At 33.6% G+C, this 23,832-nt stretch overlaps 1 protein-coding gene across 1 annotated transcript in view; it reads right to left on the reverse strand.

The window, feature by feature from the left end:
- LOC108751273 (frequenin-1) overlaps positions 1-21,042 on the reverse strand; it is a 46,974-nt gene extending 25,932 nt beyond the window's left edge. The window contains exon 1 of the mRNA XM_018491363.1: positions 20,940-21,042. Within this exon, the coding sequence (XP_018346865.1) occupies positions 20,940-21,003 (64 nt within the window). The 5' untranslated portion in view covers positions 21,004-21,042. The remainder of the gene's footprint in view (positions 1-20,939) is intronic.
- Positions 21,043-23,832: the final 2,790 nt, after the last annotated feature.

The raw sequence follows: 23,832 nt of genomic DNA on the forward strand, positions 1-23,832 counted from the left end.
TGAATATTAATTTAAAAGAACAAAATTGTACTATTTGTGAACATTTTTTTGTATAATTATATCATATTAAATTAACACTCGGATAAAAGTTTAACACAAAATTTTAATAAGAATTATTTTGAAGACAAATATAAAATATTTTTACTGTGTATTTCTCTCTCTAATAATTTGTGTTTTAAATATTTTGTAAATAAAACTCGGAATTTTTTGACTACGATAGACTTCTTACATTTGCTGTAATCTCATTTTTATAAAAAAATTGACTTAAAGAAAATGGGAGACAGCAGAAATAATAGCTATAACTTTGTGAGAAGATCTACGATCTCATTCGTTCGTTCATTCGTTCGTTCGTTCCATTATATTGTCCGTCATCCTTATTCCTTCTTATCTTCATCTTACACTCTTGGCATAAAAATGAGAATTGTGTTTGCGCTGCCATGGCGGAACGTGGAAAGGAAATTCTAAGAAGAAGTAAAGAGATGGCCCCGGCGCCGAGCAAAAGACTTAGCTCGGCCCATCTGTATTCCATTTTCTTAGAATAAGAAGCTATCATTCTGCTTCTAGCGGTACTGGTGTGCACCGTGTCTCTTCTGATTTTACTACTGGAAATCACTCGGACAGACTCGATGGCAAGCACATACATGTACAATATGTTCGAACAACCGGAAAAAAACCTCTCACGGGAGTCCCACCACATTCCGTGAATGGCATCCCGAAAATAAATGCATTCCGCATTCACTGTCCGTATTCGCTGTCCCGCGATTTTTATTACTTCGGATTGTAAAAAAGCTATTAACTGAATACGTATCAAATTTTTTGCAGTGTATATTAATTACAATCGTTTACGAAAAATGCATTCTTTTGGTAACAATTTAGATAATTTCTGAGAGAACGAGATGCTCATAATATAAAAGTGGAAAAGTTTTCGAGGAAATAATAAGCTGGTAAAATGAAACAATTATAAACAAAACTAGAACGAAAAGCATTGCATTGTGCGGAAGATAGATAGAATAAATACTACCAACTTTTTGCGTAGCTATAAATTATATAATTTTCACCGTTTTATTATTTTGTCAAATTTGCGTTTAATTTCTTTACACTGAGGACGACCTAATAATAAGGTCGAAATGTTCTAAAAATTTGGAATACAATCTGAAATAAAAATCTGACTTGTAGTCCCTTCTTGTTATTTATTGTTTATTATTATTGAGCCATTATAAGATTATATTTTTATGAAACAACTATTTTTTTTAATCATCTTTTATTTTAATATATTTTTTAAAACGATTAATTTTTTATAGCACTAAAGAATGTTATGAATTTTGTTATTAAAATAGTTTAACACTGCGGACAATATTTCTTTATCATTGATATATTTTTTTCACGCAAATCCGACTTTATTTTATCCGAATTTTAAAACAGAAAATAATCATAGAGATTATGGTAAATCAGGGCTGCAGGTCGGATGATGAAAAAGTGATCCCCGCAGTCTTAAATTTCTATTTTCTAGTATAATAGTATAGAAAAGTTAATTCATTGTTTTATAACGTGTATATATTAAAATAAAAGATGATTATGTTAAAAAATAAAAAAGTATGGTTTTATTTTACCACTGTTTTTTCTATCTTTGAAAATTTACTTTCTCTGGAAATTATTATATTATTTTGAATCTTATTATGCGTAATTAAAAAAACTTTAATGATTTAATTTTTCAATAACATATCTTTGTGTTACTGAAAGTTTTATAATCTTTGCTTATAACGCATCTTTTAATAAATGTTTGATTTTAAATCCCGCGCACGTTTATATTGAATTTTAAACAGAATCACCTCTGCCTCTTGTGTAAAAAAATAGCAAAATAGAGTTACAAGGAATTTTTATTATAATAACGAAATATTGTTATTCTTTAAAATACTCGCAAGAATATTCGTGAAGGGATCGAGAACGAATTCTCTTGGGTGACAACTGGGTTACCTATCCATTTTTATTAACGTGTTAATAAAAATCGATCATTTTTTATGTTATCATGACAGTCGCGCGCGTGATGTTTTAAATCTGAAATAAATGAAGGAATTTTAAAAGAAAATATGACCACGGTTGCGCACTTTCTGTATTTCTTGGAACATAAAAGACCCACGACTATGACGGCCTACCTTTAAATCGTCGCCCATAACTCGCAGTTCATATTTCAGTCGAGTACATCATGCTTTTATGTTCCATGAGAAACCGGGGCTAGCAAAATTTAACGTGATCGGCATTTCGTTTATTGCAATACAGAACATGCGGGATCACCGATACTTGACATCTTAGATTTTATGGCTAATAAAAATCATTTTTATATTTATGCAAACAGAGATAAGCATTAATTGTAAAATAATTTATTTTATTTTGTCTGTCTAGCTTAGGAAAAATAATGACCATTTAAAAAAAAAATTACGATAGTGTTACAATTTAACGTTTTACTTTTCAACCTACATATAAGATACTTATTACACACTTGGATTTGCAGTGCAATTTACTTGAACTGAAAAGTGTGAGATTGACGCAAAAATATTAGGACCAACATCCGCTTTGACAAAATATAATTTTTCTCGCTTAGTTATGTAGAACATTTATCGTTCGATTTTCACTTACTATTGTTCCAAAAGAGCTCTGCTTTTTTTTCCATTATTCCTAAATTTTATCATGTGTGCTCAAACGAGCGCTCATGCTTTTTAAACGACGTGGAAAGTTCGAAAAAGAAGTAACTGCACAGTCGATTGCAGAAATATTACGCGGTACCATTGTACCTTTTTTTACATCGCAAAACGATTTAATATAGCAATTGGTAGCTTAATGGATAAAGTGATTGAGTGATCACTTTATTCATTAAAAATCTATGAATGTATAAAAAAATATTAGCTATGTACTCTACGAGATTGAGAGAGTTCTCAACTTCGTAGAATATATAGTGTATGTAGTTGAAATTTTTTGGTACATTCAACAGATATTTAATTAACATTATCGAGCAATTCTATGTAAAGAACAGCTAATGTCTGTCGCGTTATAAAAGGAAACCGCTTTTGCCATCGTTTGATTAAAGTCGAACGCCCGAAGATGTCTTCGGGCTTTCGACTTTTTTCGCGTCTCGCCTGAAATACACTATTCGTTCCACTCATTCATGTTCATTAATCAAATTTCCTCTATTGATCGGACTGATGCCAATTTTTTCTTTATAAGGAATCGAATTTTGATCTTATTAAGCTCGTTAAAGTGTTCGGAATTTTTTACATTCTTACAAAAAACTGATAAATATTTTCACATTTGTATTATTATACGAAAATGTGGATGAAGATATTACTCTCTTACATACTTTAAAAGTGACAACTAAAAAAACATAATTTTTAAATTATTGTTACCATAAGTTAACGTCTTTAAGTAAACGTCATCATATCGATTATTAAAAGTAAATTTATTTAATTTCATGAAAGTTGTAAAAAAATCATCACAATTCAAGAAAGATGATTTTTTAAAAAAATCGTTAAAATCTTCACAACTCAAAAAAAGTTTTTAAGAATATCGATACTGTAAGTAGTCATATGTAAATAGTTTTTCGGTACGTATTATAAATAGAACAGTTAAAAATTTTGATAATTTATTTTGAATCTAATCGCCTTGTTTTTCTAAGCGGAGACTAAATATATATATTTTCCCAGCATCAGATATTTTTTTTGAGTTACGAATACTCCTCATTTTATCACAACCTAGGAAACGTTATGTATACTCCATTCGATCAGATTTCTCAATATTCATCATGAAACAGCTTTCTGGATAAAAGTCGTGCAGCCGCATCCGGCGTTGTTAAAGTCCAGGCAAAAAAAATGTCGATATGTTCTCAATATCTGAGGTTCCGATAAGATAATCTTGCTGTTTCAAAATCACTGAAAGATAAATTTATCGCTGTAGTAATGACACCGGCAATAATTTTATTTTTATCGTTACATCGTGGCGTATGAAAGCGCGCAAAAACAAGACAGTTCCATTCGGATCCAATTACCTCTCTCCGATGCAGCTTAACTCATTCGCTATAACTTATCCGAGATGCAATGATATTTTTGTTCAATTTAATAAAAGTCTCTTAAGCATATATAGCATACTATAAATCTCTTTTACGTACTTCGGTGTACATAGAATCGTTTTTGCGAGCGCACGAAACCGCAGCACATCGAAATAGCTTTACCGTGCGATATCGGAGATGGAAATGCGCGCGTGTGTAATGCACAAATTTGTACAATATTGCGTAATCTATACATAATCTATACAGCACAATACGATACAAAGGAAATATTTATATTCGTATAGTTTCGAACTACTCTTATGAAAAGAGTAATCGTGCTCTTCCTTCGAACCTCAATATAATGGCATGCCAGACAAAAAGATTGGTTCCCTTCTGTTTAATCAGTAACTCTAACAGTACAGAATAAAAGATATACATGAATATTGATTATTATTTATTTTTTGAAATATTACAAAAATATTTTATAAACTTATAATTTATGTAAACTTTTTTCAAAAACGTTATTAATACAAACTATAAATAAATACAAACTATAAATATTTTATATCATATTTATGATAAATAAAAATAAACATTTTTTATCTGGATTATAACGTCTTATTATTTCCACAGCATTTACTAAAATATATACAATAAAAATATTTCATAATATTTATAATAAATATTCATGATCTGTGCAGTCTAAGACCATAGAAATATTTACAAAGTATTAAAAATAAATCTTATAAATATTTTGTAAATATTTTATAAATATTGTGTGCTGTCTGGAAAAAACTTTGATACTTCTAATCTACTAAGATATCTTTGTAAAAGATGTTTGAAAGATGTCTTTTAGACATCTTTAAGATGTCTCGTATTATGATTTTGTCTTATCTGAAAATTATTTCTTTGCTACCGAAATTTCGAATGGTTAGTTTAACAAAGTATATTGCTGATATATGAATCATTAACATCCGACATCCGACGATATCAGCACGATTCAGTACAAGTACGGCCATACCCGCAAGGGCCCGGCGGGATTACGGGAACGGTCCCATAAATTCAATCTCGTTTGAACAAAGGGCGGATTCTCGGGGCACATCCGGTTCCTCCACCCAGCAGCCCGGGCGCGTATCTATCGCCGCGTCCTAGATTCTAGTTCCAGCGGTGTTTCGGGGCTGTAACGAAATTACAGGGGCTGGAAATTAACATCGGCGAAATGCTGTTGCCGCGCAAGAAGTTGGGCGAAACTCAGCATCATACCGTGTCGCGTATCTATTCTCCTCAGTCGAAGAGAGAGAGAGAGGAAAGGAAACTACTATTCGATAGTCAATTAGCACTCATTTAACGGAAATCACGCATCGATAAATGAAGCTTTCAATGTTATTCGATTTTCCCGTCGGGATAATTGCTCGTCAGCTGCTCCTCGCCTCGTGTCGTGCAAGTATCCTCGAATAAACGGAGTCATAACCATTTCGTGTCTCCTTGTCAGTTGCCTGGAGTAGACGTAGCGTAACCCCGAAAGTCTCGTCCCGCGAGGACATAACTGACGTGTAAAGGACGCGCATGCAAGAGTTTGCATTTTCCGCGTGGTTGCTATGTCTTTGATAAATTAAATCAACCCCATACACGCTCATGCGGCTAAAAAATTTAGAATAAGAGCATAGGAAGACGGGCGCGTTTTCATCGGAAAGAAAACTGCGGAGCTGTACACGTATAATATAATTTCATAAAGCGTTTACATTTATGGCTGGTACTTGTTATATTTTTATTTTGGAAGTGTATAAGGAGGAATAACAATATCATTCATAACTTCAGTATCTGACGACGATCCTTTGTTGAACATTACTTTTATCATAATTTCTTTCGAAATTATCACGATTTAATCGATTTAGTCAAAATTTCTCGAGACATTCTTTGTTAAACATCTCTTTTACTAATAATTATAAATAAAATTTAGACTGATGAGAATAAATCAAATAAAAGAAAGATTTCTATTTTCGATCAAAGTATTGATAATATTTATATGCAAATTTATAAATTTATAAATTTTTATTAAATAATCTCTTTTACATATTAAATAATTTCTTTTACATTAAATAATCTCTTTAGAAGGAACTATCACAATTTAACTATTGATTTAATCGTTAAATTACTCCAAACGTTTTTTCTAACTTTTTTTTGCTTTTATCAAATAATCTCTGTCGGAAACTATCGCAATTTAATCAATTTAGCTATTGAATTATTCCCCATACATAATCTTTTATTCAAATAAACAATCACATCGAATTTGGTGAATTTATTGGAAAGAAAACGAGGCAATACAAGTATAATACAATTTCACAAGGTGTATTTTACGTTTACGACTGATACTTGTTATATTTTTATTTCAGACATATATAAGAAAGAAAACAATATAATTCGCACAATTCTTGGTGCACAAGTCTGATGACGTTCCTTTGTCGAATATATAACTTTTATAATATAATTTCTTTCGGAAACTATCGTAATTTAATCAGTTTAATCATTGAATTATTCCAGACACTTCTTTTATTCACATCCAAATAAAGAACCAATTTAGCGAATTTATTGGAAAGAAAACGGCGGGGCAATATATATATAATGCACTTTCATAGGGCGTTTACGGCTGGTAATTGTTATATTTTTATTTTAAAAATGTATAAAAAGAAATACAACATTATTTGCACGATTTTTTGATTGACGACGATTTTTCGTTGAACATCATTTTTATTACGTAATTTCTTTCGAAAAGTATCGCGAAATTGATTTAGTCATTAAATTACTTTAATCATTTTTTTGTTAAATATTACTCTCATTAAATAATTTGTTTTGAAAACTATCTCTCGCGCAATTTAATTGACTTAGCTGTTGAATTATTTCAAACATTTCTTTTATTCGTGTTTAAATAAAAATTTACATCGAATTTGGGAAATTTATCGAAAAGAAAACAGTGAAGCAATACATATTTTATATAATACAATTTCATAAAACATTCGTTATGTTTACGGTTCGTACTTGTTATATTTTTATTTTGGATAAAGAGGAATATAATATAATGTCATTCGCATAACTCTTGGAGCGTCTGACGATGTTTTATTGAACATCACTTTTATTATATAATTTCTTTCGGGGATTATCGCGATTAAATCGATTTAGTACGATTATAAATTACTTTAGACACTTTACAAAACATTACTTTTATGAAACAATCTCTTTTTTTGGAGGGGATGGGGGGACTATCACGATTTAATCAATTTAGCCGTTGAATTATTCCAGGCATTTCTCTTATTCAGATTCAAATAAAAAACGTAACGAACCACGCGTCGTACTTTAGCGAATTCATTGATTCGTCTAAAATAGCTCGAAAGTACATTTCGGGAGCTTTCGAACTTCCGATTTAACTGCTTGTATCAACTAAATGAAACTTTCTAATTTACATTTACGAATATATGTGAACATTTCGATACAATGTAAACGTCAACGGGACTCTGCAACCGTAATTAATGTTGCAAAAGTAAAGTTTCAAGTTAATTTGATCCAAACAACTACAACTAGCGGCTAGATATTTAGTAATGGCTTGTACGCGTCTCATATCCGCGGGACGAGAAGTTGACGGGTGTACATAGTAGAAACTCGCGCTACAAAATGTAAGGCTCGACAGGCAAAGCGATTACTATGCTGCAGCAATGGCCAGTAATCGTCGATGTTTAGTTCGCACGCGTACAATGTGCACTCCCGTAAGCGCATAGGCGACGTGAAAAACCATCACGTGCATCGATCGTTCATCGTGACAGACGATCCGGATGGACGTTCATCGGGACGAGGGGATGGTCGACGGTAAAAATGAATAATAGCCGACGACGACGTCGACGTCAACGTCTACAAAAGGATGGAAAAAGGAAGCGCTAGCAAACTTCACGTATCACGATCGTCGTTTCCATCCCGGAGGGATGGGATCGTGAAACGAGACTCGAGGGTGAAAGACGGACGGCACATCACCCAACACTAACGTTTCCGTTCTCACGACGGGGAAGAAAAAAAGAACCGCGACGACGAATCGCCGCAGTTTTAGTGCGACGCCGACGCGTCGCGGAGGCGTTTTGTCGACGCCAAGCAAGCCGGATATCGTCCAACTTCTACGCGAATAAGCTTGTTCGATTTTTCCGTCCTCGTTCTTTTTCCTGGGAAAAGCGCGGGTCACTTGCAAAAATAACGTTCAATGCGATCCTAAATAAACCGCGGCCGATCTTGCAGGGTATCGCGAACTTCCAGGGAAAATTGCCGAACTCGCGAGACTCTTCTTTCTCTCTTCCGCAATTCCCGAAGGATGAAACGTGACTCCGAGAATTTCAGGATGATTCATGGTCGATGAGCTTGCCGTCGCTCGACGACGGGGATTTAAGTCGAGGATTGAAGCCGGTACGAAACTCGACGAGTATTACTTCTCTTTCGCCCGACGGTAAGGACTTCGCTCGGACGTAAAGCTGATGCAGGAAAAATGAATGGGGTGGAACACGTCTGCCGTAAAAATGCCTGTGAATTTATTATTTTCGTGGACTTTGTAATATGACACGATATAAAAGTGGAGTATTCAATATCACTCAAGGATAGAGATAAAAATTATTTGAAAAAGACTGGAAACTTTAAGTAGAAAATCTGATCAAAACCAGTTTTTACTTGAAAGGTTTTTACTCGGATATGTATTTTTCTACATTTGATGCTACGTTGTTATTTTGGAATTCAGTTTATGCATTTATCCGAAAGATTCTGTGTACAGATAGCTGTAAACAATTATATGTAGTACAACGACTATCAAGGAAATCGTTAGAACAGTCCGTCCTTTCTCATGGATTTTGTATATGTTGCGGACTATTAAAAAAAATACATCCATATTTTTTATCTGCTTATCTCAAGATTTATGGATCAAAACATCCCCTTGAAAATAACGGAATTTTTTTATTTTTAGCGAATATATTTGCTATGAAATTACGAGGTATATGAAAAAAAGTTTTATATTAAAGTTTTATGGTATTTTAAATTTTTTGATACTGTTTGTACATTTTTCGAAAATGTCAAATTTTTTAATTTACATCCAAGAAATATTTTGATCTCTAAATATGGCTCTAATATTATTTAACGCTCTACATCATATCCATCAAAATCGATGAGTGACAATTTTCTTAAAGTGTCGGCTACATATATACACTCAGATCCAATTTTGAAAAGGCATTATCAACTTATTAGACATTGCAGTAACGTAAAGACATTTCTACCTCGATATTTAAGTTATAGAGACAAAGATGTTAAATAAAATCAAAATATTGTAGATATCTAACATTAAGAAAAATAAATTTTTCTTTAATATTTTAATAAAAAAACAGCTTTTTTACGTAAAAAACCGGTTTTTATTCCCAAGTAAAAAAACCTTTTCTTTATTCAGAGAGTATACAAAGAGTATTAAGGAGGCCATAAGCAGGAACACGTCGGAGACATGGCAATAAAAGCGCAGTTTTTTTTCCCTTGCAGCCGAATGTAGGTATTTCAATTATCTTGCCAGACATGGAATAAAATGAGCAGGGTGAATATCAACTGGGCTTAACCGCGACGTCGACATTTGTTTTAAATGCTCGTAAATAAAGTCATAAACGTCACCGTAGCGTAGGTCGAGTAGTTAGAATCTAAGGGAAGCTGCCAGAGAAAAAATGGTGAAACTTTGTCGTAACGCAATACTCGATCATAGAGTATCGTTACGGCGAGTCTAGCTAGAAAGAAATTGAGTAGCGAAAGCTCCGTAAGCGAAGATAAATGACAGTTTTCATAGTTTATCAGCGAGAACCTCGCTCAAGTTATATGTAGACAAATTGCGCGCAAGAACTTTGCCAGTCGCGTGGAAGCAAGCATGTATATAAGTAAATAAACTATGTAAGAAACGTATAGATCAGGGGTACTTGAGATAAAGCCAGGGCAGGAAGAGTAAGGCGTAATCTCGCATCAGATAAATTAATAAGTGGCCTGTGATAAAACGGCGCGCTCATCACGCGATCGCGAGAACGTATGTCGAGGCTCGAGCATGAGTTCCTCGTGATCGCTTGTAACGCAATGTAGCCGCAAAACATTGTTTTACTGTCTATTGATTTTAACGGGTAGATTAAATGGAAGTTTCCTGGAGCGGGTGCTCGACCTTACGAGATCGTAATTACGCGAAATGTTCGTTTCCGAGCGTTTATAGGCGAATGTATAACTACCGGCAAAATTGCCATCGAGTAGTTTTATAGGAAATGAAATAGATAATGTCCGGGTAACTTTTAACTTTTAGAGGGACACCAGTTTCTAATTGTCTCTTAAAACATGGCAAGATAGTGCAAGACAATGGGGTGTTCAGAATAAATATTTATACAAGCGACAGTTAAATAGAATTGAAATTAGCTTCGAGTACAAACAATACAGAACGTTCGAATGATTTCTCATTTAGATATGATTTAATTATCTTTAAAAGTGTGAGTATTTTATAAATATTCACTGTTGAAGCGACATAAATAATGGAGCGAAGATAATACCGAGTTGGTGATTTTATAGTGTTGTATGTATTGACTATTTTATGGGAATCCTCTGTTAAAGGAAATTGCATGTTTGAACGATGAATTCTATTGTCTTGATATATGAAGCTTCAGGAAGCTATGTATATAGGTATCGTTGATTTTATTACAATATGTTGCATAGCGCGCTTTATTTTATATATATATAAGCATAGTATTTAATTGTTATCTCGAGTGATTTTTCTTAAATGTGATAATATCAGAATCACTGATAATACTCAGAATTATATCAAGCTTAATGAGGAAATTGAATGAATATTTATAGAAATGAATTAAAGAGTTATATAGAGTTAAAATTATTGTCGAGTACAAAGTATAAAATATTTAAACGATTTTTTATTTAGGTGTGTAATTTATTAATATATATTATCCTTAAAAATATTTTGTAATAATATTTCAATATCGAAGAAACATTAATAAACAACGGAATGAAAGTAACGTCAAGATAGCAATTTTATGATGTTTTATATTGACTGTTCTATGGGATGGAAATCACCTATTAAAAGAAATTGCGTGAACGATAAATTTTATTCTGTTCATACGTGAAGCTTCAAGGAGCTATAAATACAGTTATGAAAGTATATATAATCGATTTCATTACAACACGCTGCGTATTTTTATTCTATGTATCTTCGTAATTAACAGTTATTTCAAGTGTCTGTTTCATGAATGTAGCATTAACAAACCACTGCTTTTATTACTTGGGATTATGTCAAGCTTAATCGGGAAATCGAGTGAATATTTACACAAGCGACAGTTAAAAGAGGTAAATGGAGTTAAAATTATTGTTAGATACACACTATAGCTGTTTAGACGATTTCTCATTTAGATATAATTCATTGATATTATCTTCAAAAATATTTTATAAGTATTTACACAATATAAAAACGACACATTAATAAATAACGGACTGAAAATAATGCCGAGAAAACAATTTCATGGTTATTTTGTATATTGACTATTCTATGGAATAGAAATCCTCTATTAAAATAAATTGCACAGTTGAACGATGAATTCTATTGTTTTGATATATGAATTAAGCTCCAGGGAACTATGAATGTAGTTATGAAATGCGTATGTTATTGGTTCCATTATACAATATGCTGCGTAGTACTTTATTCTATATTCAAGAATGTCTTTTTCATGACTATAGTATTAACAAAACTGCTTTTATTACTCGGGATTATGTTAAGTTTAATTAGGAAATCGAGTGAATACTTATACAAGCAACGGTCAAGTAGAGTTAAAATTAATGTCGAGTACAAACTAAAATATTTAAACGATTTTTTATATAGATATAATTAATTAATTATTTTTTAAAATACTTTATAAATATTTAGTCAATTCAAAGCATCATTGATGAGTAACGGAGTGAAAATAATACCAAGCCGTCGATTTTATGGTGTTTCGTATAATATTGATTGTTCTATGGAGTAAAAATTCCTTGTTAAGGAAAATTATATAATTGATCAAGATGAATTTATTGCTTTGATATATCAAGATTTAGAAAATTATGAATGCAATTATGAAATGTGTATATCGTTGATTAGAAATACGCTGCATAGTACGCTTTATTCTGGTAAATAACACTGTGCTCTAGTAAAATCATTTCAAGTATCTTTTTCGCGAATGTGGTATTAACAAAATTGCTGCTTTTATTGCTCGGGGGATTATGTCAAGCTTAATCGGAAAATCGAATAGGATTTTCGTCGACAAATATATATTTGTTTCTACGGTTTCTTTGGGTTACAATTAACTTTTTGGGGAATTCATCGTGTCATGTAGCAATAAAAATTTATTTACACAGCTAAGACTGCTTTAATTGAATATAAATTCGGCTTATTGTACATTAAAATCTATATAAATCTAATTACTTGTATAATTTTAGCTTTGTATCCGGCATTAGCGTTTAACTAGGATTAATGCGCCACTTCTTTATATCGCTGAGATAATATTGCGTTATCGCGCAGTGTAAATCGATGATAAAACTGCTTGCGCGCGATATAGCATTTCTTAATTTATCGGTTAATTGCATATGTATAGAATAATTTGCCATGTTTAGCGACCTGGTTAACGAGCGGAATTTTATTTACGCGAATGCGTGACACAGGTGGTAGAAAGTTGCAGTAATTCGATCGTGCTAAATATAATGATCGCGAACGAGGGTGCATTACGCCGCAATTAGATATTTCCCATTTATGTCAAGGGTGTCTGCTAATTTGAATTTCATCAAAGATTCCACATGTATGTTGCCCTCAAACATCGTTAATACCTAAATACAAATGGCATAATCTACAATCTTCACCAAATGGCACGTTCTCTGTTCTCGTAATAATACTTACTGATCATTAATTATTCGCAGCACAGTTGCAGCAATAGTACAAGCAGTCGCCAATTCTCATGTAACCTGGTTCATGTAACACGGTCGTTCGCTAAAGTTGAATCGGATTACTAGCGTATCCAACCGAGTCTGAATTTATAATCCAAAAGGACGATGGTGCCGGCACTGCCGGCTGAAGATGCATTCGCGTGTGAAATTCCTCGTGACCAGCCTCTAACGAGCTCGTAATCCGTAATAACTCGTAATTTCATAGTTATTATTCCCGTAATGAGAACGCCGGATCTTTCTCTTTCTCTCCCATGGGGCTATCCAGCCGGGAAATTCGCGACAGTAATTTACCGTCGGTATTGGACTCCCGCGCTATATCGTGTTAAATCGCGACAGACATGATCAGCTTGACAGTGCGTCTCCGGTGTGTAGACGTCAGCGATAGCGCATAATTTGGATGTATGGTAAGATCACATCCGGTTGCGCTGCTATAATCTCATTCGTTCGTAACAATTTACTATAATCTCATGTACTCTGCACGTGTTTTGTGCCTGTTTGCAATTTATATACATGTCACGTTTCTACCATTGACATTTTTCGTTTAATGTGTGTTATGTATATTTTCTAGTTTTGTAATTTAAAACAGCGTTTAATTTCATATTTGTTTTGTAACATTTTTTTTTTTTTTTTTTTGACATTCATAAGGAAAAACTGTACGATTTTACATGTAAACGGAAAATAATCAAGGCAATCACACACAAGCGATGACTTGCTAATTACACACTAAAAAAAAAATCTGGTAATAATTACCAAATATTGAGTGAAATAATGTCAAATATTCAGTTAATACGTATAATAAAAAATAATTTTACTTTCCTAAATATTTTTAATAAGTATTACCATAATATTATAACCGTTTAGTAATACTTATTAAATATTAAACAAATAAAATTATTTTTGGTGTATAAATTAAGACGGAGTGAATGATATTTTTAATCATTTTCAATATTTTTTTACGAACATTTGTTTTTAAATAAAGTCTATGGTAACTTACGTACAATTCAAAAGTTTTAAATGAATTTTAGTTTATGCTCGTTCATGGAAGACTTATTGTTATCAAATTTTATGGCTGTTTGAATTTTAAACTTTCTATATAATTATGCAATTCAACAAAAAATCATTTTTTCTTCTTTTCGAAATACCATATAAAGTAAAGTCCAAACAATCGTAACTTGGTAAAAATAAATTGTACGAACAGGGTACCTATCATGAAACAAAATCGAAATGGATTCCGATCGGAATTATTCAATTATTCCCTAGATTTCTATTGTGTTTTCTGGGGAAAATGGAATAATTCCGGAATCCATTCCGACTTTGTTCCATGATAGGTGTCCAGATACTAGTTTGAAATCTCTCGAATTGTACTTTTAAATGCCGTAGATTTTATTTAGAAATAAGGCTTTGTTTTTTCGTAAAAAATGTTGAAAATGTTCAAACACATAATTTTTGATCCATTTTATCTCACTTTACTCGAAATCCTAACTATGCAAATTCTGCAAACATGTTCAATGCAAACAATTTTCGGAGTATGCACACTATGGCATTTTGGAGAGGAAAAAGTGACTTTTTGTTGAACAGTAATTATTTCAGTCATTTATGAATACTTTAATTAATTCTATATTTATTTTTCTACATTACGATTAGCAATAATATCGATTCGCCAATTTTCGTAATTTTTTGATCCATGATGATCCATTGTCGAGTCGTTCTCTAATCTCAGATTAATCTTATCGTCATTTTCCATATGCCGATCTATCTCTGAGACTATTCATGCGTTCATGAAAACTCTTACGAAGATATTCAGAAAATTCCTTCTACTATCGATTGACTTGTTCAGAAATTGCGGACCTCAAAATTGGTTTTCGGATAAGAACAGGTATTTTCCGCCGCGTTAAGCACGCTAAAAGCGACGCGCAGTTTAAATTCGTTCTCGTGAAAGTCTACTCTCGGCGATTACAATTAAAGTTCAAGAGTGTGTCTAGTCTAGCGATTTTCGAGAGATTTTTCTCTCGCGTAAATAATATAAAAATCCCGATGGGACGATAGAACGCGTCATCGCCGCAAACAGCGCATCTATGGTGAATTTCCGCGATAGGATTTCCTTAAAGGACTTGAGAATGTCCTCGGAAGTTGCACCTCTTGACAACGAGTCGTGCACGAATCGGAAGTTATCGAAGGAACGAATCATTGAAAGGTTTGCCCGTCCAAGCGGAATAATAGACGCGAGAGCGGAAAATTTTCGAGCTCGCTGACCACCGAGGCGTGCGTATCTTCAACAAAGGCTCTTCTAAACGTATACATGATACTCTCAGATAAGAGCTCGAACCCGAGTCTGGTTACCTCAAGACTGAAGCTATTCATCAAGCCCGGACCTTGGCTGACCCTTCCCATCGTCTTGTAACTTATTTTATAGGAGTATAGAGACTGACGTTTAGTAACAGTCGTTTCGTATTTACAATATTGGATCGGTAAGAAATTAACTTCAATTTGTCAAGATAAGGATTTCATGGTTAATATTATTATTTTAACTTTTCTTATTCTGGTATATTAGCTAGTAGAGATATAAAACGTTTTCACATTTTTATAAGATGTTTTAGAAATTATAAAGGCATTGATAAAATTAACACAATTATAAATATAAATTAATATTCAAATTATCACTAATTAATCAATTTGACAAAATTTATTCGATTTACAAAGAGCATTGATTAGACATGTCACATAAATATTTCCGAAAAAATGGAAACATTTTTTCTGAATTTAGTGAAAATTGATCGAAAAATAATTAATACAAATAAGTAAAGAAGAGGCCATATTTGATTAAAACGGATCTTGCTAATAATATTTTTGCATGAATTTTATTCCAGTTTAAGCAAACTGTCGATTATTTATTGCTTTTGAAATACAGTTTTAAACTAAAGCTGAATTTATACATCGGATGAAAATTGTTGTCGCTTAAATGTCTACACGGAAATGACGGTTTTGTTAAAGTATCTAAAAGTTTAGTTGGATACATATTTGAAAATAATTTAGTTCATCAGAATAATTATGTAGAACGTTTAAATATTAATGATATGCTGCAAAAAGTTTAAATATTTCAACAATCAGTTTTGAGCGTTTTACGTAATTATTTTGATAGTCTAAATAAAATTATTTTTAAATTTGTATTTAATTTAAATTTTCTGTATTTAATACATTGAGAAAAATGTAAATTTTAATAAATATGTAATAAATAAATAATTTTAATAAATATTTGTTTGAATAGTATTAGTTGAATATTTATTAAACGTATATTTATTTGATACAAGAATCATTGATTTGATTTAATTATTATATTTTTTTATTTAACAATCGAAAAAAAATTTATTTTCCGTAAATAAGTGTTATATCACACAATTAAAAATAAGTGTACTATTCACACAATTCACTAATGAAAATAGATACATTTTTCTCTCAGTGTATAGATAATTTGAATTTTTAGATACTTTAACAAAATCATTCTTTCCATGTAGCGAATTTTATATTGTCTAATGTTTAAACATTATCTGATTGCAAATAAAAGTTAAAGAGACTATTTAAACTAACGACAGTCAAAATTATTATTTTACACTACGAACAAGCGAACAGAATTTCATTGGAAAATGTAATTCAAAGCACAAGGCTTTGATGTTTGTTAGGCGCGGTCTGCGTAAAGTTGCACCTGGATTATTCTCATACATGGATTATAGCGGAAATAGGATAGTAAACGAGCGCGATATGCGAATTTTACGGCACACTGAACCGCCCTCTGTGTTCGAAAGAAAAGCGACAAACCAGAGAATATTGTAGAGCGAGATTACAATTTTTTGTCGACGCGACTCAACACGTTACTGCATAATAAACACATTCAAAATACTTTAAACTTTCTGTCAATTTCGGTAAGCAGTTACGCTTTGGTTAATTAACCCCTTTAAATCTAACTTTATTGGAACTGTTAAAATTTTTTTTTTAATTTATGCGTATTAAATAAACAATTAATTTTTTTCAAAATTTTACTATTTTTCCAACATATACATTATTATGTACACCAGATCTTAAATGATGCATTAAATAATTTCAACGGATAATGTCTTCTAATTTAACAGTACATTACAATGTACGCTGAGTCTAAAGGGGTTAATTTGTACATTGCCATAAGGCGTGTCCGACGGGCAATTAAGATGATGACGCAAACATTATTCCAGGTTCTTCTTATCACCTTTGTATTAATTATAAAACAAACGTGTGCGTGAATTGATTGAAACCTAATCACTTTTCTTGCGTGTCGATAAATATTTATGCGATCGCGTCCAAGCGAAATTAATATTTCACATCGATAGCATCTTGTTCGAAAACGGGGTAAACGTTCACGTAAAAATGTTGCCACGTGCGCAGTTTGTATTCAGTCTGGCACGATTTACTTCATTCCCGAGATCAAAGCGCGATGACGTTGACAATAACGTTTTACATTAAATGTGTGCTGACGCGGTGATAGACTACTTTGGTACGCATTATTGATGCACGCGTAAACCCACGTGGAACTACCTGTTTAATAAAGTTAGTCTTGCAATGAGTGTACTTCGCGATATCCCTCGATGCATGCAACTTTTTATTATACTGGGTCATCCGGTCGATCGACTTAACAAATTGGCGGTTATTAAAATGCATAGGCAAATAAGTCATAATAACTGGACTGTCAGAGATCTTGTGCATACTTCGGTCTATATCTGACATAGTTTCGTCCAACTAGAAACTATCAACGAGGCGCAAAACAGGAATGTCGTTTTTGTTTAGCGTATGTTTCAGATTTATGTAGGAAATTTATCTACGAAATTTTAAGTATCCTAAGTAAAAACGAAAAGAAATAATACAAATATTTTATATGAAATAAAGATAGAATTTTTGGAGTTGATATAATATAGTCTCATTTATCATAGTAATTATTTTTTACAATGTGAGCAAAAATGTCGGTTGAACTACACGACATAGTTTTGTCTAACTAGAAACTGTCAGCGTGATGCAAAACAAGAATGTCGTATGTTTTTCAGATTTCTCTAGGAAATGTACTGTTAAATTTAACGATTTAAATATTGTAAGTAAAAACAAAAATTCTGAGGAATAATGCAAATTCTAAGCAATAAAAGTAGAATTTTCTGGGGCTGATGTATCCTTATCTACATTATACAATAGTAATTATGTTCTGACTCGAGCAAACAACTGAATAACATGACATAAAGGACAATGTCCCCTTATCATTAATCACGGTACGATCGATACCCCAAGAGGCTGGCTTTTAGAAAGGGTACGACGTAGAAAAATGTTGATTTAATTATCTCAGATCTGCCACTGTGGCTTTAATAAAACGTTTGTCAAACGATTTGTGCATTTCCGTGCATAATGTTTATTAATCGAATCTGCTTGCGACGAGGTCGCGCTAGTCTATCTGAGGTAAGGGCGAAAATCCTAATAAGGGTCCACATGAAAGCTATTACCAGCGCCAGAGTAATCACTTGGAAGTGTATAGGGCCAAAAGCGCACCTGCCCTTCATATTTTCACCCGAATAATTCACCGAGAATTCCGCCCGCCGCCGCGTCGTCCAATTTTTGCGCGCCCGTGGCTGAGAATATTTAGTTGTTAACGTTAGCTAACGACGCGATAATTTTTTGACGATTATAAGTGTGTATGTTATACAGGATAGGCCACCTGACAATTTCTTTAAATCAAATAATAATATTAATTATAACTTAAATATAAATGATAATAAGTGAAAATCGACCAAGAAATGTTTAACACAAATAAGTGAAGGCTATATTCAGTCAAAGCGGAGAGCGTTTACTGGTTCTTTAATACGATTGGTTTTTGTCTTTATTAGTTCTTCTGGATGTAAGTGTAGAAATCAAACGTAATTAAGAATCACTGAGCGCTCACTGAGTTGCTTTGTCTTGAATGCAACATCATTTAAATATATTCACAAGGAAACTATCGAAAACGATTTTAATGAACTGTCTCTCACTGATTTTAATGAACTTTGACTATGTTGTAGAGCAAAAAAATATTAAACCTATATTTTTTTTCTACTTATTTGCTTATTTCAAGGTTTCGAAATAATACTTGAGGAATAAATTAAACAACAAAGAAAATTAAGGCTAGGAATATAGTGCAGTTAGAGAGGTGCAAGTTATAATGCAAAAACTTTAATTACTTAAAAAAAAAAGATAACGTTATTAATATTCCAAATTGTACGTTTCAATTCACTTTGATGTCCTCTTCAGCAATAAAATCACAAAGATTTCGAAAATTAGTTTAGTAGTTTATTAAGGTTATTCACAGATTGACAAATCTAAAGTGGCATCTCAATGACTGAGAAAATATCGAGAAACTTTGAATTAACTTTATAAATCTAAATTAATATGATAAACAAACTTTATATTAATGACATTATCCTTCTTGTAAAGTAATAAAAGTTTTTACATTATAACTTGCAACTTTCTAACCGCACTGCACTTTATTAGTTTGAACCTTTTTTGTTTGTTGTGTTAAAATTTGAGTATAATTTTTATATTTCCATTTTTAATTAAAAAATTTTTTCTGAAAATATGAGAATACACCATTATTAAGAATATAAAATATCATAAAACTTTTGTGTAAAATTTTTTCATATATCTTATAGTTTCATAGCAATATATTTGCTAAAAATGAAAAAAAGTAGTATTCCCGAAGAGTTATTTTGACTTCTAAATCTTGAGATAATAAGATAAAAAAAATACGAGTCTAGTACTTTTTAATGGTCTACAATAAATTCAAAATCCATCAAAATCAGTGAGAGACAGTTTCGACAGTTCTCTTGTCAGATATACTATGACATTCCATTTCCTATGATTATGTATCAAGAAATTAATATTTAAGTTATATTTCATATCGTTATTTCATTTTGAAAATTGTCAGAATTCTGTAGTCTACTTTGTATAATGTTCTTGATGATTTTTGCTGCTACCTTTGTGTGTGTGTGTGTGTGTGTGTGTTTGTGTGTGTGTGTGTTTTACTATTGTTTTATAAATTATTCAAACCTAGTGTAAAACCGCCTGATGTAAATATTACTTAGTCGTGCAGTTTACCGGTGTCACACAACTTTTTGCTGAAAGATTAAATAGAATTCCGCGGTTGTAGACGTCGCGTTCGCTATCGAATCGAGCTCTCGTTCAACGGAAACAAAGCCACGTGGCGTGGAAGCACGGTGTGCTGTCGCTTCCGACAGGCAAACTTTGTGGAATGGATTAAACGCGTTTTATCGAATGAAGAAAGGTACGTCGTCATTGCAGCGCGTATTGAACGGCTGTGCGATCGATGCGCGTTTAGCGTGTAGACAGAGGGAATGCGGAGAGAAAGCGATAGATGGATAAGGAGAGAGAGCGAGAAAGAGAGAGAGAGAGAGAGAGAGAGAGAGAGAAAGTTAAAGAGAGACAGTTCAATGGTGGAGGCTGCGGTTGCATGGATAGCCAAAATAACATAATAGGTCAGTCAGAAAAAAGAGGAGCCCGCAGCTTGTCTTTTGGTCCAACGATTTTCACATCAGCTCGGTCGGAAGAATCCACGACTCGGAAGACCCATTTTTTTGAGAGTTACGTTGAAAGGGGTGCAACCGTTCATCGCGACCATCCCGGACGATTTAACTTGGCGTTTACGACCGGCGAATACGGAAATATCGCGCGCTGTGCGCGCAATCAGAAATTTATGATTGTCGCGATAATCAGGGATACACGCCTCCGTCGTGCGATATAATCCGCTGATGGTGCGATTTTGCACGCGCTTGAACAACGACAATGTGATAAAGGAGATGGTACTGGGTATACGACAGCTAAGAAGGTTATTGCTACTTACAGTACGTGTCGGTGGTGAGGCGATCGATGGTATCCTGCTTGAGTTTGCTGTTCTTCTTACCCATCTTTGTAGCCTGGAGCCGTGTAGAATCTAACGCGAGCGATTTACACCGATCTTCTCTTGCTGAGCCGAGAACTCCGCTTCTACTCCGCTGGATCTCTTTCGTTGCGTATATTCTCACCGTCCGTCTCGCATCTCTCGCGATTTCACCAAATTGCAACCGACGATCCGAGAGAACGGTGGAGGAAAAGAGCTCGAGTTCCGACGGAGATGCGCCGGGAACGACTGGAGAATACGACGCTTCCGCCGTTGGTTTACGAGGACAGAAAGGATTTGCTGGACGATGAAGTTTCCTCTCAAGGCGCGAGACGTGGATCGCCTCCTCCGTGAAAGCCCGCCGTTTCTCCCACCGAGTTCCTTGACTTCTGTTTCGTATATAGCTGCGAAGATACTCTATCGAATTCCACTCGATAAGTTTCTTCGCCTGCTGTGCAACTTCCTTCCCCGACCCGGTTCACCCCCACCTCGGCAAGTTTGGCCGGTGAATTCAATCTGAAGGCTGATGGTGTTTTGCAGAATGGCGAAAACTTTCTTCTTGAGAAGAATGCCGTCTGAACTTTTCAATAAATTTGCGTTGCAGTGGAGGAGCACGGTGATGTCGAATTACGGTAGAGTACGGTAGAGTTTGATTTAATTTCCTCGAGGCGATTGAGGGACGAAAGCGTGCTTAATCGATTTAATTACGACTCGGGATTCGGTATCACTCGCGTCGTTTTGCTAACGAAGTCGATTCGTTGATACGCCTCCCATGTAGATTTTCCTTTCGATGATATTGCTTTTCCTCTGTGGAGAAGACAAGGGGAAATTTTAATGAGAACATGAGCTCTCCCAGTAGCGAAATTGCAGCTTTCCACTTTTCTTTCGCACTTGATGCGCCAGTTTTGAAGCGTCAGCACGGAAATTACAGCTAAAAATTAAAGACCTAACTGTGTTTGAATCGCGAATTATAGGTGGATATTCGAGGGGAAGGAGAACAATTTTCCGGTGCGATAAGCTTCGCGAAATCATTAATCCCACCGCTTGGTTCTCTTCGGTTGAAGTTTTAAAGTACGCCGACGAGCTTCAATTCGCAAAGATCGTATCGGAAAATTGAAACGATCTCGGAGAAGGCTAAGGAACGTTGCAGAAGTTGAAAAAGTGGTTACGTAGTCAAGAGAAATTCGTCCCTGATTAAAAACTGAATACGATTTTATCGAATACCTGCAACGACTTTTATCTATCGAGATTGACGAGATATTCGAGTTTAATGCAAATGAATGTCACAAGCAAAGATATAACGTTGTCTCAGATCGAGCGTATTAAAGTTTCAAAGGTTGGAAGACGAGACGACCGATACAGGTTACTTTCAGAAGTTGTGCTAGCCAATCCCTTTTGGGCCATTATATGAAGGGCTTTAAAGGCCAACGGCGTTACGATATCTCCAACCTTATCCCGGGATTAAATGGAATTTCCACTAAATGTATTTCCTTAGCTCTGTCGCTGTCGCGATTCGCTTGTCCTGCTACGACCGCCTTTAATCCTATCGTTTTCCGGATGCCGTGAAAGAATATATATCAAGCCGTTTGTTACACTGAGGCGATAACCATTACAATATTTCCCTTTCGCCTTCTCTGCCTTCTCTGCGTTTATTATCACTGCGGGTTTTTCAACTGCTAATAAAATAAGATAAAAGTATGGAGCTGTTTAATTCCTCGAAGCTGTAGATCTATGGGCTCTATTCACTTAATTATATATTTTATATTATAGAGCTGCAAATTTGAATTATTGTTATTAATTAAATTGTTATTAATTAACCGAATTATTGTTAATTATTGTTAATAATTGAATTGTTGTTAAATCATTATTAATTGAGTTGATGATATTGTCATTAAGAAACTTAGTATTCACATATAACACATACTTATTCTTTTTTATGTCTATTGAACTCATTCAATTATCTGTTAATCTAATTAAATCTAAAAAATGTCAAGCAATTCAATTTTTTTTTACATTACATTTACATCTGCAAATTTGGATTATTGTTAAAGTAAACTTAATATATTCATTCTTTTTACGAATTATATGTTCGTTTTAATTAAAATTAATTAGTGTCTTTTATTCAACATAAATGGATTTCACAGATCCAGAATCAGTAACTGTGATTATAAATTTTGACGTCAGCTTCGGAGGATTAATATGATAAATTTTAATTACACAAAGTTTAATTTGACCTTCTTAAATACTTACAAAATGGCGGATTATTAAATTAAAACTTGGTAGATTATCAGTATTTTTTTCAAGTATATGGTAAAGAACGATTAAGAGAAGAATTAAAAAAATATTAAAGTAATTACGTTTAAATTGCGCGAATTGATATATGACAGAAGAAATGTGGACTCGGCTTTTATCAGCGTATTTATCGCGACGTCGTTAGTGCCAGTGAATAATGACTCACACCTTTTCTTGCTTTCTATATCTATTCCAATCTCTTCGCAGCGCTTACCGTCGTCGAGCGATTTAATTGAGTCACGATTGAACGCAACGAAAATTCTCGGCTGAAGGAAAAGCTCCGATTCGTGGAGATTGAATGGGAATGGAAAATACAGTCCGACACACACACACACACACACGCCGTGAGCTGATTCAGAACAAAGCCGTTCATCGTTGGAACTTTGTAAAAACTTAGGTTGGAGCGGAATAATAATGGACGAACAGGACGTATTCGCGCGAAAGAGTGGCTGGTAGGATGAAGTTACTATAAAGTTGGGGGCAGCCTCTCTTCTTCTTCCTTTTAATATGGAGATCTCACACAGTCGCTTCTGAATGACGTATGCGGCGCAGCAAAGAAGAAGCC

Source organism: Trachymyrmex septentrionalis, unplaced genomic scaffold (assembly GCF_001594115.1).
Source record: "Trachymyrmex septentrionalis isolate Tsep2-gDNA-1 unplaced genomic scaffold, Tsep1.0 scaffold43, whole genome shotgun sequence".
NCBI lineage: Eukaryota > Metazoa > Arthropoda > Insecta > Hymenoptera > Formicidae > Trachymyrmex > Trachymyrmex septentrionalis.